The sequence below is a fragment of the Protomyctophum parallelum genome (genome assembly GCF_964188405.1).
Source record: "Protomyctophum parallelum genome assembly, chromosome: 22".
Classification (NCBI taxonomy): Eukaryota; Metazoa; Chordata; class Actinopteri; order Myctophiformes; family Myctophidae; genus Protomyctophum; species Protomyctophum parallelum.
In genome coordinates, this window is record NC_139714.1 from 19,018,962 (window position 1) to 19,034,692 (window position 15,731).

Sequence of the window (15,731 nt, forward strand, 5' to 3'; positions counted from 1 at the left end):
TGATAATATTGTCACCCACTCTAACCAAGAAGCCATATGCCTTACTGAGATTACTATTTGATCCGAAGAGAATGGATTCAGTTTTTCCCAGGTGTAAGGATAGTTTGTTGCAGGTGCAGATTCAGAGTAAAATATATATTGATTGATTGCTAACTTTTTTATAGTTATATTTGCAATGTGTGGTCGTCTTTATTAACAGTTTGCAGAAAAAAGCACAGCACAGTAAAGTACAGTTCAAACTGCATGGTTGCTATAAAAAACATAATTGTCTTTTCCATTTTTCAACTATGTATGATGAATTATATAGAGCAGGCCTATTAAGAGTCTGACTTAAAATGGAGAACCCTGATGTAAAACAGGTCTTAGTAGCAGATTTTGTTTTGACCAGCTGGTTGAAATGTACGGTACATTTCAACCAGGTCAAAACAAAATCTGCTATTATTATTAGTAGTACGTACATTATGTACCCATGCTAGATACCGTGAATAACATTTTCAATCAATCAAAATCAAATCAACTTCCCTTATATTTAATTCAATCTTATCTTGAGTCTAGCAGAAACTGATTCGTCGAAAACAGCCGACCTACAAGCTCACAAGGCGTCGCGGGCGTAGTTGTGAGCTTGTAGCTCGGCTGTTTTTCGCGCGTCAGTGTGGCGGGCCGCCGGGCGGTCACGCAACTTTATGACCACGGCCCCACCCACAAGTTCGTCTCATGTCATGTCCGGTCCCTCCCTCCTGCTTCCGGTGTGGACACAAGGAGGAGGCTCATAGCTAGCTGACCGCTCCGTGTGGAGGACCGACCGTAAACAACGAAAAGTTAGCGAAACGGTTTAACTTCAACGCGTCGGTCAGCGAAAAGACATGCATATCAAAACAGGTGAGTAAAAAAAAAAAACACTTTTTGCCGACGTCTGCCTTTCCCTAACCTCGCAAACAAACGCTTCAAATTCCAGCCGGAGGGCTTTTTTCCCCTTTTTTTTTACTAGCCATTAATCAGGAGGCTAGCTAGCTTAGCCGCTAATATGCTAAGTGTTCGGTGTCAATCGACTCTAAGCGCTTTTTGAATGGAGGTTATGATGAAACTTTTGGGGGGACTGGCTGCTGCTGCTGCTGTTGTGGCTAAACCTGCTAACTAATGTTAGCTTAATGTAACGGTCGAATTGGGGCAATTGTGTTGTGACGTTTTGCTTTTGTTTTCTGTGTGTGTGACAGGACAGACAGACGGGACTTTTTAATGTCCCACTAGCGGTGGATTAACATGTTGGATCACCGGGGCCTTAAGTTTCGCGTGACAAACGTGGTTGTAAATTCGGCGTTAAACCCACGGCGAACGTGGCTGGCTGGCTGTGCTACTAGCCTTAAGTTTAGCTAACGCCGTGCTAGTTTAGCTAGCTAGCTGCTGTCTTGTGTTATAAATGGCTCTCCAGTCCGTGCCGCATTATTTATAACATGAACCGTAAACAGGGTTGCGTTTCGTTGACTTGAGGCCAGTTTCACCCAAATCTATTTGCACTGCATATAACTGTCAAAGAAATATGACGATTTAATTAACCGTTATGATGATACTTCCTTACTTAATGTTATCCTCGACCTGTGTTGTAATCAAAATGTTGGTTGGCCCTGCCGGCCGGTCGGTCTGTCGCCCCAAACAACTTTTTAGAAGAAGGAAAAATAAGGTAATTATTCCACAAGTAATCTTGACGACAGCTCTTTTTCTCTTGGCATTGATGTGACTTATTGCCTGTTATATACTCTTAGGCGCTGTATATCAACCCGCCAAGACATTGCCAGAATGCGACGTACAACTAGGTTGGGGATACCAATACAGTCTGAGGGACAATGATTTGGGCGCTTTAGCAGGGGCCATATCCCCGTACTACTGGCTTGTGTAGTCAGGGGATATTAATAAAATCTGGGAATACGTTTCTTACCAAGAATTGTATCCCCCAATGTGTTTGTAAAGGTGTCTACTCTAACATATCCCACCTTGGTTTCTATTCAACCACCCTAGGGGATTTTTTTTTTTTTTTTTTTTACAGCTACTGAAGTTGGGGGTACCATACAAGTTACCATTATAAAGCATAATGAAATTTAGAAATTTTTGCCTTATAATGGTTGTATGGTACCCCAACTTTCAGCGGCTGTCAAAAATTCCCCTAGGGTGGGTGAATAGAAACCAATGTGGGATATGTTGGTAGACACCTTTACAAACACATTGGTGAAGAAAATGTGTTTGTAAGAAATGTATTCCCAGATTTGACATTATACTGATAAAATCCCCTGACTAGTGGTGGACGTTTTTGTCAAAATTTAAATGTTCCCACGGACATACAAAAAAGTGGACAATAATATTACCATAAACGCATATAAAGAGCAAGCCCTAAATGACCATGACATGTCTGTAACTCTAAGAGTGTCGTATGTGGTTCCATTTGTACACTCTCTGAGTTAAGGGAGTCCTTGCAAATATAACATCCGAGAACAACTAGTACTAGTTGGACTCTAGTGTCCTAGTAAATGAGTGTCATGTATGACAGAAATTCAGTATTTTGGGTCTTGTGATCAAAATAAGAACATTATAATGGTGTTTAAAAAAAAAAAAGAACATCAAACATTCACCACGGACAAGCGCAAGTCTTGGACACATTGGTGACCCCTGCGCTGTAGCCCTTTACCCATTTAGACATCAGGACCATTCTACAAATGCCTTCTATACATTTCTGAAAAACCTATGTTTCTTTGACATTTTCATGTCAAGGACCCCCAAAAAATATATGAAATTTGGCCACCGACCCACATCTGAAAATATGATGTTCCAGGCACCCCCCAGAAGCAAAGATTTCAGTTAAATCGTGCACTCTGAATTCTGAAAGAATATATATTCAATGATTTGTGCCACATTTTCAAGATTTTTCTAAAATAGCAGATCTATACAAGCTCGTAGCATGGCACTCGGTGCTGCGCTATGCGCTTGTAGGTCTGCTATTTTTCAATAGCTAAATAATGCTATAAACACCAAAAGGGGTTCCCGTCCAGAATGGGTTAATGAATGTAAGTGATAAACAAGCAGTGAATATTGAAAACCAGGACATTTAACTTGAGTGCCTTATGGATATTTTCGTTGTCAGGACTCGGCCCACCCCAGCTTGACATTGACATTCCCAGTCAAACCAGTCCCGGTTCCCCGTCACCACACATTCTAATCTAGACCATGCCTAAGGTCTAATCTATTGGTTTTCAACCAGTGGTCCTTGAGGGGGTTCCAGGTGGTCCCCAGCTAAATGGTGTTGGTAACCCTTATGGGTTAATTTGCTTTCATTTTACTCAAGAGTTAATTATTGTTAAACATCTGCATCACTTCCTTTACAAGAAGTCTACACAATTAGAGAATGCAGAAGAATGGATAATTTGATCAAAGTTTGCCTGCTATCTGACTTATCTCCTATGACTTGTCTCCTATGGTATCGACACCGACATGATGTCAAAATCTTATCCATCAACATTTTCTAAGTTTTGGGTCTTGAGAGTCAAAATCTCATCAAATGGTGGTCCATGGCTCAAAGGCCAAATAATCAGAATAAAATGGCGCACATCCTCCGAGCTTGGTGCTGAGCCAAACTGTTAAGCTAACGGATATCATGAAGAAAAGCAACGGCTCGCAACTCACTTTTGTAAATGCACCAAGTACTTGAAAAAGACCAATACGGGTCGAAACATATGTCCTGCCAGTGATTGTAAATAAACAACTTGGATATGAAAACGGCTGAATGAATTCCACCGGTCTAATCTCTACATTGTCGTTTCTCCCGTGCCCAAGGTACATGGGAATCGAACAACGCTGCCTGTGAGACCGATGCCCTGTGTGACCCAGCAGTCCTCGTTTCCACCACCGCCGCCACCACCACCGCCAACTCAGAACCACACATTCGCAACCGCCGCCTGTCCCCCGGCTCAGGAAACGGTGGAGGCGGAGGAGGCTGCACCGCTGGCGCCGTAGACAAACAACAACAACAGACCCGTCGTGTTTCGCCTGCCGGCACTCCCGAGGGCGACCACCACCAACCGAGCGGACCCCACGGCGGCCACCACGCGTCGTCGCACCACCCCTTCGCCTACCGCGGCGAGAAGGAGCAGCAGCAGCGCCACCGGGGCCAGCAGCAGCAGCGCCGGGGCGGCCAGCAGCGCAGAGAAGCCCAGAGAGGTCCCGGGGGGGCTGGGGGCCGCGCCGCCAACGACCTCAGATCTCAGAAGCTGCAGCAGAAGGAGCGGTGGGTGGGGGACGGCTTGTCGCTGCTCAAGCCCCCGCCTGCGTTCCCGGTGCAGGACAGCCCCGCCAAGCTGCAGCCCGCCGTCAGCTACGCCTCCAAGGTGAAGTCGGGGGCGCCGGGCGGCGCGCTGGAGGAGGACCCCCCGGCCATCGGAGTGCTGCTACAGAACCAGTGGGGTCTCAGTTTCATCAGCGAGGCGAGGCCGCCGGGGGAAGGCGGTCGGGGCACGGCGCCATCATGCCCTAGCGCAGCCTCTGCTGCTGCTGTGACACCACCACCGACAACGGACGCAACAGAATCGACCAGCCCACCACCGCCACCACCACCACCACAGCAGGGGACGTGTTGCGCAGCACAGCCCCTTGACGAGGTGACCGTCGTTGTTCCGGCCGCCGCTACCTCCCCGGTCACTCTTCTTCATGGGACGTGTCCAGAGGTGGACGACAGTAATGGGAAGCTGCTGCTTAGTTGTCGCCATCTGGTGGAGGCCTTAAAATATCACACTCGCGGTAAGTGGGCCTCTAGTCTAGACCAGTGGTTCCCAAACCTTTTTCATGTCGAGGACCCCCAAATTGACACTAATTAGCCCAGCGGACCCCCATTTGAAAAGATATGTCGGGGATTCTCAACCCGTTTAATTTCAAGGACTCCCAGTTTGACATGCATTAGTCTACGGACCCCCATTTAATGGCATTTCTATCTCTGAGACCCCAGTTTATAGTGTGAAATCAATGTTAATTTAACTCTTGAGTATACAAATGGACCCGTTGGGGTCCATTCGTTTCCATTTGTACACTCTCAGAGTTACAGACCCTTAAGGGTCCATTTAGCTGGGAACCCCCCTGGAACTCCCTCAAGGACCCCTGGGGGTCTCCGGACTCCCACTTTAGGAACCACTGCTTCTAGAAAAATTCAAGCCACTGCACACCACCACCACACACACTGTTGTTTTTGTCTTATCTTGACATTTCACAACATCAGTTTCTAACTGTGACCTTTTTCTCTTCTCATAGAATGGAATGCTGTCTGTAACAAACAAAAAGGTATGCTCACTCTACACTGACTTTTCAATGTGCCTTAGCTCAATAGTTCCCAAACTTGTTCCTGTCAAATCAACATTTATTAGGCCACGGACCCCCCATTTGAAAACATATGCCAGTGACCCCGATAAGGGAGGATTTGTACGGCTCTAACAGTGATTCCGAAACATATTAATTTCATGGACCCCCAGTTTCACACGCATTAGTCTACGGACCCCCGATTTAATGGCATTTCTATTTCTGGTACCCCCAATTGTAAAACCACTTAATTTAACTCAAGAACAAATGGAGCCCATTTAAACCTGAGACTGATTCTACAGATGTCTTAACAGTTTTATGCCTATGCTTTAAAATAATATATATTCAAGGATTTGCAAAAGATTCCATGACTTTTGGCCAAAGTATAAATTAATTCAAATTGATAGAATCCAAGGTGACACGGATGCTTTCCGCGGGCTTAATTGGTTAAACGTTGAATTTCTTGGGGGTTTCATGTGTGTGTGTGTTGTGTGTGTGTGTGTGTGTGTGTGTGTGTGTCAGGCTTCAAAAATGGGCTCAGACCCCAGTTTCAACACATGACGATCAACTCTCAGCCCTGTCACAATTCAACAGATTCATATGAAATTTAATTAAATTCACGTTATCAACCGTTATCAAGGCGTTGGAATATGTCCATATTGGCCACAGTAACGTTTTCAGCAATAGCAGTCGGCTGTGTGCGTATAGATAGATAGATGGATAGATAGATAGATAGGCAGGCTAGATGGCTCAAGGCGGAGTATCTGACGCTTGCCGAGTGGCTACAGTATGTTCTATAGTCATAACTCGCTCAAATATTGACAGATTTACAAACGTGTTGGTTTAATACAAACGTTATCAACGTGGCTATGATTCAGGATGCGGACGTCTCTGACGTTTATAACAAACGGTTGAAATTTGAGCATGTTCAATTCATCAAAACATTTAGAGACGTACAAATAGACACTTCTATATAGTTAAAGAACAGAACAGGAATTCATCATAAGGGAAGCAAAAAGGGAAAAGAAACATATACAGTTAGGGGAAAAAGGGTGGGGGGGGACCCCCCAGAAGCAAAGATTTGAGTTAAAAACGTTTGCTCTGAAAGAATATATATTCAAAGATTTGTGGCACATTTTGACACATTTTCAAAAATAGCTATGAGCTTGTAGATCTGCTATTTTTCAATCTCCAAAGTATAACACGATGCTTAGAACACCAAAAGGGGTTCCCACCAGAGTGGGTTAAATGTGGTAGTCGTGACACACGGCCCTAGCAACAGATGCAACGAGCCACTAAATGGGTTAACAAAGCTTTGCTTTATTTTTTTTATTTTTTTTCAGACCCGAAAAACAAGGTTGTCTGGTATAAGGATCCCCTGGAGCAGCCGGCCTAGCAGTGTGAGACTACACACTACACACGCACACACAAACACGTGCACACCACACACACACACAAAATGGACAAAAATAAATAAAGTTCCCTTCTTCACACACTGCACTCAGGATTACGTCACACTGAGACACTTTGGACTAACTCCTTTGAAGATCTACAGCAATGGACTTTTTTTAACGCCTTACAAAGAAGCCTGCCTTAAAAGTAATTGGACCTGTTTTCATCGACCTCTTCATGACGATTCTTAGTTTGTGTTAAAGAGCCGGTCGTTTTTTAAAGAACGAACGATCTCCAAGGAGCTGTCATTGTTTTTCTTATTTTTTTTGTTTTGTTGAGTTGCAGTTTTTACGACCCCATTTCTGTCCTGTCCTCTCTGTCGAGTCCAGCGAGTGGTCATCCTGTCCTCTGTCGAGTCCAGCGAGTGGTCAATCACGCACTTTCTAAATCTGTTGTTTTGACCAATCCTTGCGTGCGAACAAACTTTAAAAAAACGGAGTGATTTTTGCTTTTTTTTTTTTTTTTTTTTGTATAAAATTGAGAATGTCTTGTACCTGCTTCTATTTCATTGTACACACGAGGGGAATCATGTTAACTAAAGTTTGTTTTTTGGTTTACACCAGGGTGCAGTCAGCTGCACAATAGATTTCACCCGTTACCCCTTGTCAGATCTTTATGCTGACCTCCCCCCTTTCCTTTTGTTGATTCCCTAAGTGGGTTAGTGTTGCTCATATAAATATATATATATATCCATAAGGGATATCATGTTAAATAAATTGTTGATTTAATTTTGAAAATGAAATGAAATATATACAATTTACACTGGAGGAGGAATGTAAGTGAACAGTATTGCTTAATAAAATGAATAAACTTGACATTGTAGTTTTGGTCTTTTGGGTTGTTACACATAGCAGGTGTATGTATGTATGCAAAGGCTAAAAATGTGTAATTTAGATCAGTGGTTGTGCCACGGACCAAGGACCCCCAAATTTACACTAATTAGCCTGTGACCCCCATTTGAAAAGTTATGCCAGGGACCCACATAAGAGAAGATTGTTACGGCTCTAGCAGTGATTCTCAAGATGGTTAATTTCAAGGACACCCAGTTTGACATGCATTCGTCTACAGAGTACGGATCCCACATTTAATGGCATTTCTATCTCCAAGAACCCAATTTATATTGTATATAAAATCGATGTTAATTTAACTCCGTACAAATGGACCCGTTAGGTTCTATTTGGTTCTATTTGTACACTCAGAGTTACAAACCCATAAGGGTTAATTTAGTTGCAAACTATCATTTAGCTGGGGACCCCTGGAATTGCCTCAAGGACCCCCCCCCTTTGAGAACCACTGATTTAGATGGCATGTTATGTAGACATTTATTTATTTTTCACGTTCAAATCCCATACCCATTAGGGTATGGGACTAGTAAATCCACTTTTTAAATCCAATTCGGGGTTTTCTTTCTGGGAGGGGGGGGGGGGGGGGTGGAGGTTTCCTCGTTTTTGTACACTGACGCCTCAAGATCAGCTAAATTAGCTGATCTTGAGGCCTACAAAAAGAGGGGGGGGGGGGGGGGGGGGGAATCTAGATTATAGACAGTCACCAATGTACACAGTTTTTCAAATGTTTTGTTTTTGTTTTACATAATGGGTAGTTAAACAAGTCTACTAGTAAACTAGTAAAAATCACTAGAAGTGGAAGCCCTAATACCCATGCCATCGAAGAAAGCGTTGAAGCTCAACACTAACGAACCAATCAAGGAACTTTAGGGCCTGGACAAGTGGCAAAGTAATTGTCCAAAAGGACAAGTGCCTGCAGACAGATGCCAGGTTATTATTGATCTGGCATTCCATAGTGTTTATAGTATCAATGTACAGATTCTACTGTTTGACTCATAGGCTCTTGGGTTACTTATAGGCCAGTCAGTCAATCTAAGCTAAAAGGGCCTGGGTTTTTTGTATGATCCTTAGGTTCATCCAAATAACATTTTAAGAAATTATGAATTATATAAATTACATTTTGGATCATGGTAAATTCAGGGGTTGATAGTTGGAGTACCAAAAATCTTATTTTAAGCTTGTAATGTGTCTGGGTTTTAAATGTGTTGACCTCATCACATTTGTGATGACGGCTATGGCTATGGCCATGCTTGGACTGGATTCAGAACCATAAAAAAAACCCTAGTTTGACACGTCACATGCTACATAATGGATAAAACTTTAGCATAATGAAATTTAGAACATTTTTCCTTATAATGGTGGTATGGTACACCAACTTTCAGCAGCTGTCAAAAATTCCCCTAGGGTGGTTGAATAGAAACTAATGTGGGATATGTTAGTAGACACCTTTACAAACACATTGGGGAAGAAAGGTCTTCCTGACTACCAGTATGATCAGTTACACGTTGCTGCATGCAGCATTTACGGCCACCAGGTGTCGCCAGTGTGTTTGATATTCGTTCCAACTCCCCACCTACAGACTCGACACATCACTTTTAATATTATAGTCTCATTTTTAACACACTTTTGTGTTTTTATATTTTAACTTGTGTGTTTTTAAGCCATTGGTTTCACTTACTTTGCACAACATTGTATACGATGTAACCCTAACCTAAGTACCTAACCTAAAGGTTAACACAACTAAATCAGAAGCTATGGTGACTCTTTTTAGGAGATCTAACCACTAACCTAGGGATTCAGATATCTCGGGATAATCCTTACTCCTGAAATTACACAATTATACAGTTCCTATTATGATAAACCGGTGAAAGATATAGAAATTTAAAAAAAAAGATCTACATATGAGATCTAGCTGCCTCTGTCCTTTTTCGGAAGGATGGAATCACTCAGTCAGAAATATTTTAACACAAATACTTCTTATTTCAATCTCTCCCTATCTCAGTATTACACAATCCCTTTTCAAATTACTAGAAAAATTAATATCAAAATGTATCTGGCAGAATAGGAGGCCGAGAATTAGGTTGAAAATATTGATGTCACCAAAAGAGAAAGGAGGGCTGGGTCTACCGAATGTGAGAATATTGGGCAGTTGAACATTGTGGTATAGGATGATGTATGTTTGGGAAGATATATGTTCTAGCTGCCATAGACGAGAGAAATAAATAATTTGACTGGAAACAGTGGAAAGCTAAAATTCTTCTTCTTTAGAACCCCTCTGACAGCTTGTCCATTGAAGCCCAACTCCACTAACAAATGCTGGAGAAACTGACATGATTGGTGACCATACATTATTTTGGGACTGCCCTAAAATAGAGAAATATTGGAAAAAGCTGCAGTCAAAACAGAATTGGACAAAAGAGATATTCCAATCAATTCAAGGTCAACTTTATTAGATATACAAGACCAAGTGTTTACTAATGACCATTCTATATGCATTCTCAAAATTTCATTTTCATTCGGCCATTGCCCAAATGTGCTGACCTCATCACATTTGTGATGAAGGCTATGTGCCACGTCTGTGTGTGTGTGTGTGTGTGTGTGTGTGTGTGTGTACGGTTGTAATGCACGTAACTCGAGAACCGTTTGCCCCACCGACTTCAAATTCGACGCACGCGTTCCACACCCCCGCAGGGAGTGCACTGCCCGGCCTCGAGTCGATCGGACCCACGGTTCTCCAGAACCACCACAAAAGGCCTCTGGTCAGGCTCTGCCAGTGGGCCTAATCAGCCTAAATCCCCTCACCTGTGCAATTTCCAGCCTCTGCCTCAGGCAACCCCACACCTGACAATTGATTAGCCTATTTAACCAGTCCACTTTTCAGTCACTCAGTTTGCCCTCTTCAGACACAGGCAGACCGGAAGATACAGAGATATCCATGTGGGACACAGACAGACAGACAGTTAAAACAGGTCAGATTCAGATACCTTTATTTGCCATTGTGTAAAACACAGGAATTTGTTTTGACATTGCGTGTGCGCATTTCTTATTCCTTTTTTCACATAACAACACAAATACAACACTGTGCAGGAAGTAGCCTATAAATATAAAGTGCAGAGTTTATGGAACATAGTGCAAAACATGTCCGGTGACACTCCCTAGGGGGCGGGGTGGGAGGGAAACCAGAGTCATTTAGCAGCCTGGCGGCTGAGGGGAAAAAAGCTCAGTCTGTGGCGGACTTTTGTAGCCTTCGGCAGCCGCAACCGTCTCCCAGAGGCGAGCAGGGTGAGGAGGCCGAGGCCAGGGTGGGAGGGGTCGGCCATGATCTTTCTCCCTCTCCTCAATGCCCTGGAGTCGTGCAGGGACTTGAGGGAGGGCAGAGGACGGCCAATCGCCCTCTCCGCAGAGCGTATCACCCGTTGCAGCTTGGCGTGGTAGCCTATGACAAGTTGTACAACGGGTATTAATTTATTAGGTTCCCAAGTTGCATCGTTCTCAAGTATGCCAGTAGCCGACGGGCACGTACAGGTCTAGTTTTGAGAATTTCGCCTTCTATAGGTTGTTAATGGTACCCCAACTTTCAGCAGCTGTCACAAAGTCTCCCAAGGGAAGAAAGCTAGTGGTAAGCATTTCTTTCTTTTTTCTTCTTCTTCTTCTTCGCCACCTAGTCGCGATTGGCTGCTTCTAGCCAATGGGACGGCAAAGCGGCCTCTGGGCAACGGGAAGGGAAGAGGCAAATATCCCTGGCAGCCACACAGGCTGCATACAGCATGGGTTCCCAAAATGGCGTCCGGGTACCCCTGGGGCTAGGCCTACTTGAGGGAGTTCCAGGGGAGACCTAGCTCAATTAGAGATAGAAATGGAACCATGTGTACACTCTTACCAATGGTTTTACAATATAAATTGGGGTACCAGAGATAGAAATGCCATTAAACCGGGGGTCTGTAGCATAATGCGTGTGAAACTGGGGGTCCATGACATTAATGTTTCGGAATCACTGCTATAGAGCTGTAAAAACCCTGCCTTATGGGGGTCACTGGCATAATGTTTTCAAATGGGGGGTCTGTGGCCCAATAAATGTTGATTTGGGGGTCCTTGACACGAAAAGGTTTGGGAACCACTGTCATACAGCAAATGTTCGAACGTCACTCGATATAACTTCAAACCAAACGCGGCTGAAACAGCGCTGCCAATGCAAAACACAGTCATTGAACCACGTAGGCTACACACAGAACGTCGGAAACGAACGCAAACAAATACAAACATACACGTTACTAAAATAATAATCAGACTAATATGGGGGGGGGGGGGGGGGGGGTGGGGCGTCAACTGACAAATATCACTATTTGATCATTTCGTGTTTTCTTTAGATTAATAAAGAATACATTTTCCGTTATTACTAGTGTTGTAATGAGTTCCCAGAACTTATTTTGGTGACCCCATGCCATGACCTTTTCTGTACTGTAGTGCCACCCTCAGGCCAAAATGTCAACTTTATGAACATGACGTAATATCTCTAAGCTTATTACACTATAAACCCCACAGATTTTGGTAACCCTATAGCTTGTTAATTGCGACCATAGGTCGCATTTACTATGAAAACCTACATCTCCCGTCCATTCGTAAGTCACCCCCATGCCTCCATATAATGGTCACGCCTCGTGACGTCACACATCCATATATGGTCACTGTCACGTCACACATTGTGTGGCCTTCTAAAACGTACTATTTTTGCACCTCCTAGAGGCGATTGCTGTAACAGAGCCAGTAATTAGTGTTTAGTAATTTCAGATGTGTTAGCTCAGCTCAAACTTATTTCAGTTTTACAAATTAACCATTATTGGATATTGAGAAGAGGACAGTAAAGTTTGGACATGATGATGTTCGCTATCTGTAAAGGGATGTAGAAGGGACACACATCTACATATCTGAGACAGAATAGTCACGCCTTGTGACATCACCTTGACATCACGCCCCCATATATGGTCACACCTCATGACATCACGCCTCCATATATGGTCACAGCTCGTGACATCACGCCCCCATACATGGTCACACCTCGTGACATCACACCTCCATATATGGTCACAGCTCGTGACATCACGCCTCGTGACACGTCACACCGCGATATATGGCCATCTCCATATAATGAAGATCACGACACCTCATCAAACCCTGCATAACCATACATGGAGAACTGAACTGAACTGAAAGAAATGCGTGGTGAACAGACATATAACGAATAGCATGAAGCACAAAGTCACAAGTGTGACAGGTGACAGAATGTCACGCTAGAAAATTGTATATCCTATAGAACAAACATGGGTGACTAAAAATACAAATGAGGTAAATGTGTAAATATATCATTCTCTTTATATCAAAATAAATATCTGCCTCTCCTAGTTTTCAAATGAAGTTAAGCCATTTAGTCCTGACATCTATTTCTATGTCAGTCATTTTCATGTCAAGGACCCCCAAAAATATATGTAATTGGCCACCGATCTTTCAAAAATTGCAGACCTACAAGCTACAATCTGCTATTTTTCAATAGCTAAAGTATAACAAAATGCTTAAAACACCAACCGGGGTTCCCGCCCAGAATGGGTTAAAGCATAACATTCCTGACTGTAATATCCACCATTCAACACTGACTGTAGCTCGACTGCTCCTGTTGATTTGTCGGCGTGTAACAGCCTTGGAATGCATGCTGATGTTTACTCTCTGGGGCTGTGTGTGGAGAATTAGGCGAGAGAGTGGCCAGTGAAAACATACAGCCCTGCCGTGTTTGTTCTGGTGGTGAAGCAACAAACACCAAAGGATTATTCAGAACTTCAGAACAGTAGCCCTAAAACACAATGCGGTCTCCAAGAAAAATATAGCATTTAGTTACCATGGGTTACAGTGAGTGAATGAATGAATGTCTTTATTAATAATAATAATATCTGGGACTTATATAGAGCTTTTCTTAATTTCCAAAGACGCTTTACATGTGTGGGGGGACATAAGAAAAGGACAACTTTATTAGAAAACAAGTAAAATAAAAACAGTACATGTAACAAGTTAAAAACACATCAGCTAGGGAATGCAATTCTGAACAGGTGGGTTTTCAGTGCGGTTTTGAAGGTGGGGATGTGTTTGGGGAGAGCATTCCAGAGGGTAGGGGCGGCCACAGAGAAGGCCCTGTCGCCCCACAGAGGGTAGGGGCGGCCACAGAGAAGGCCCTGTCGCCCCACAGAGGGTAGGGGCGGCCACAGAGAAGGCCCTGTCGCCCCACAGAGGGTAGGGGCGGCCACAGAGAAGGCCCTGTCGCCCCAGGTTTTGAGCCTGATCTTCTTATGGGGATCACAAGGAGGCCGGCGTCGACTCAAGGTCCATTATGTAACCTGCAGGTAGACCTGTTCCTATGGCAGCATCAGCCAGGTGCTCCCTGTTTCAAATTAATGGTGGGGTTTATTGGCAGACAGGTTTAAAAGGGCTGGGCTGGCCCAGGCGGTGGCGTAACCGTCTGGGCACCCGACTGGTAATCCAGTCACAGTGTGCCGCGGGTTCGACTCCCGAGCCCGACACGGCCTTTACTGCATGTCATCCCCCCATCTCTCTCCCGTTTCCTGTCAGCCTACTGTCTGTCCCTTCAAAAACCAATAAAAAAAATAAAACAAAAAAAATATCTTAAAAAAAGGGCTGGGCTGCTTTCATTCAGGGGATCCACTAGTTTGCTGTAAGGTTGGCGTAGGCCTACCTGAGGAGGACAAGAGTTTGAAGGCATGGCTTTCCTAGATTTATCAGCATACTGGCTGCCTGGTGAATTAGTAAGTATAAATGTATCAGCATACTGGCTGCCTGGTGAATTAGTAAGTATAAATGTATCAGCATACTGGCTGCCTGGTGAATTAGTAAGTATAAATGTATCAGCATACTGGCTGCCTGGTGAATTAGTAAGTATAAATGTATCAGCATACTGGCTGCCTGGTGAATTAGTAAGTAGAAATGTATTAGCATACTGGCTGCCTGGTGAATTAGTAAGTAGAAATGTATCAGCATACTGGCTGCCTGGTGAATTAGTAAGTAGAAATGTATCAGCATACTGGCTGCCTGGTGAATTAGTAAGTATAAATGTATCAGCATACTGGCTGCCTGGTGAATTATTAAGTATAAATGTATCAGTATACTGGCTGCCTGGTGAATTAGTAAGTATAAATATATCAGCATACTGGCTGCCTGGTGAATTAGTAAGTATAAATGTATCAGCATACTGGCTGCCTGGTGAATTAGTAAGTATAAATGTATCAGCATACTGGCTGCCTGGTGAATTAGTAAGTATTGTATCAGCATACTGGCTGCCTGGTGAATTAGTAAGTATAAATGTATCAGCATACTGGCTGCCTGGTGAATTAGTAAGTATAAATGTATCGGCATACTGGCTGCCTGGTGAATTAGTAAGTATAAATGTCCTTATTGTCTCCACCAGGCCGAAGGCATGTGGGGAGAGTATGTTTTGCACTCCGTCCGTCCGCGTGTCCGTCCGTCCGTGTGTCCGTCCGTGTGTCCGTGAACAGCTAATCTCGGCCACCGTTAACCCGGTCGATGCCATATTTTGCACACACACTCCCTGGATGCCAACGATGAACCTCTGCCCCAAACTTTCCAGAACAGCCTGTTATAGCGCCACCAGGAGGCCGCTTTGTGCAAAACAAGTTTTTGCACAGTACACCTACAGATTTGGTCCAAACATCACGAAATTGGTATACAGTCTCTCTAGAGCCATTCAACGAAACGGGTCTTTCAGATTTATCAGACTCCATCCTGATTGGTTAAGATTGGCTTCCAAAGTTCACAGGAGTGCTCAGTTTCAAACAAAATGCTGCAAATCATGAACACATCGCGTGATTTCCTTGAAATTGTGCACCCACATTCCCACTAGGCCGAGGACGAAATGCCACATGAACAATTTCAACTCAGCCTCAAGGTGGCGCTATAACTGGCCGAAAAGTGTTTTCACCTCTAACTGCACGGATCTGTGGATAACCTGGTGGAGACCTGTGCCCAGAAGGGCACTTTTTCTAGTTCCATGCTGCTGTGCTCCTCCTCCGGTACGCCAGCCAAGTGTAT

At 43.9% G+C, this 15,731-nt stretch overlaps 1 protein-coding gene across 1 annotated transcript; it reads left to right on the forward strand.

The window, feature by feature from the left end:
• The first annotated feature begins 748 nt into the window (after positions 1-748).
• Positions 749-7,578, forward strand: LOC310853253 (uncharacterized protein). Its single transcript, XM_083757515.1, has 4 exons — positions 749-879; positions 3,820-4,779; positions 5,284-5,313; positions 6,672-7,578. Exons 1-4 carry the CDS (start codon positions 864-866, stop codon positions 6,722-6,724), a joined length of 1,059 nt encoding a protein of 352 aa, XP_083613641.1. The 5' UTR covers positions 749-863; the 3' UTR covers positions 6,725-7,578.
• The last annotated feature ends 8,153 nt before the right edge of the window (positions 7,579-15,731 follow it).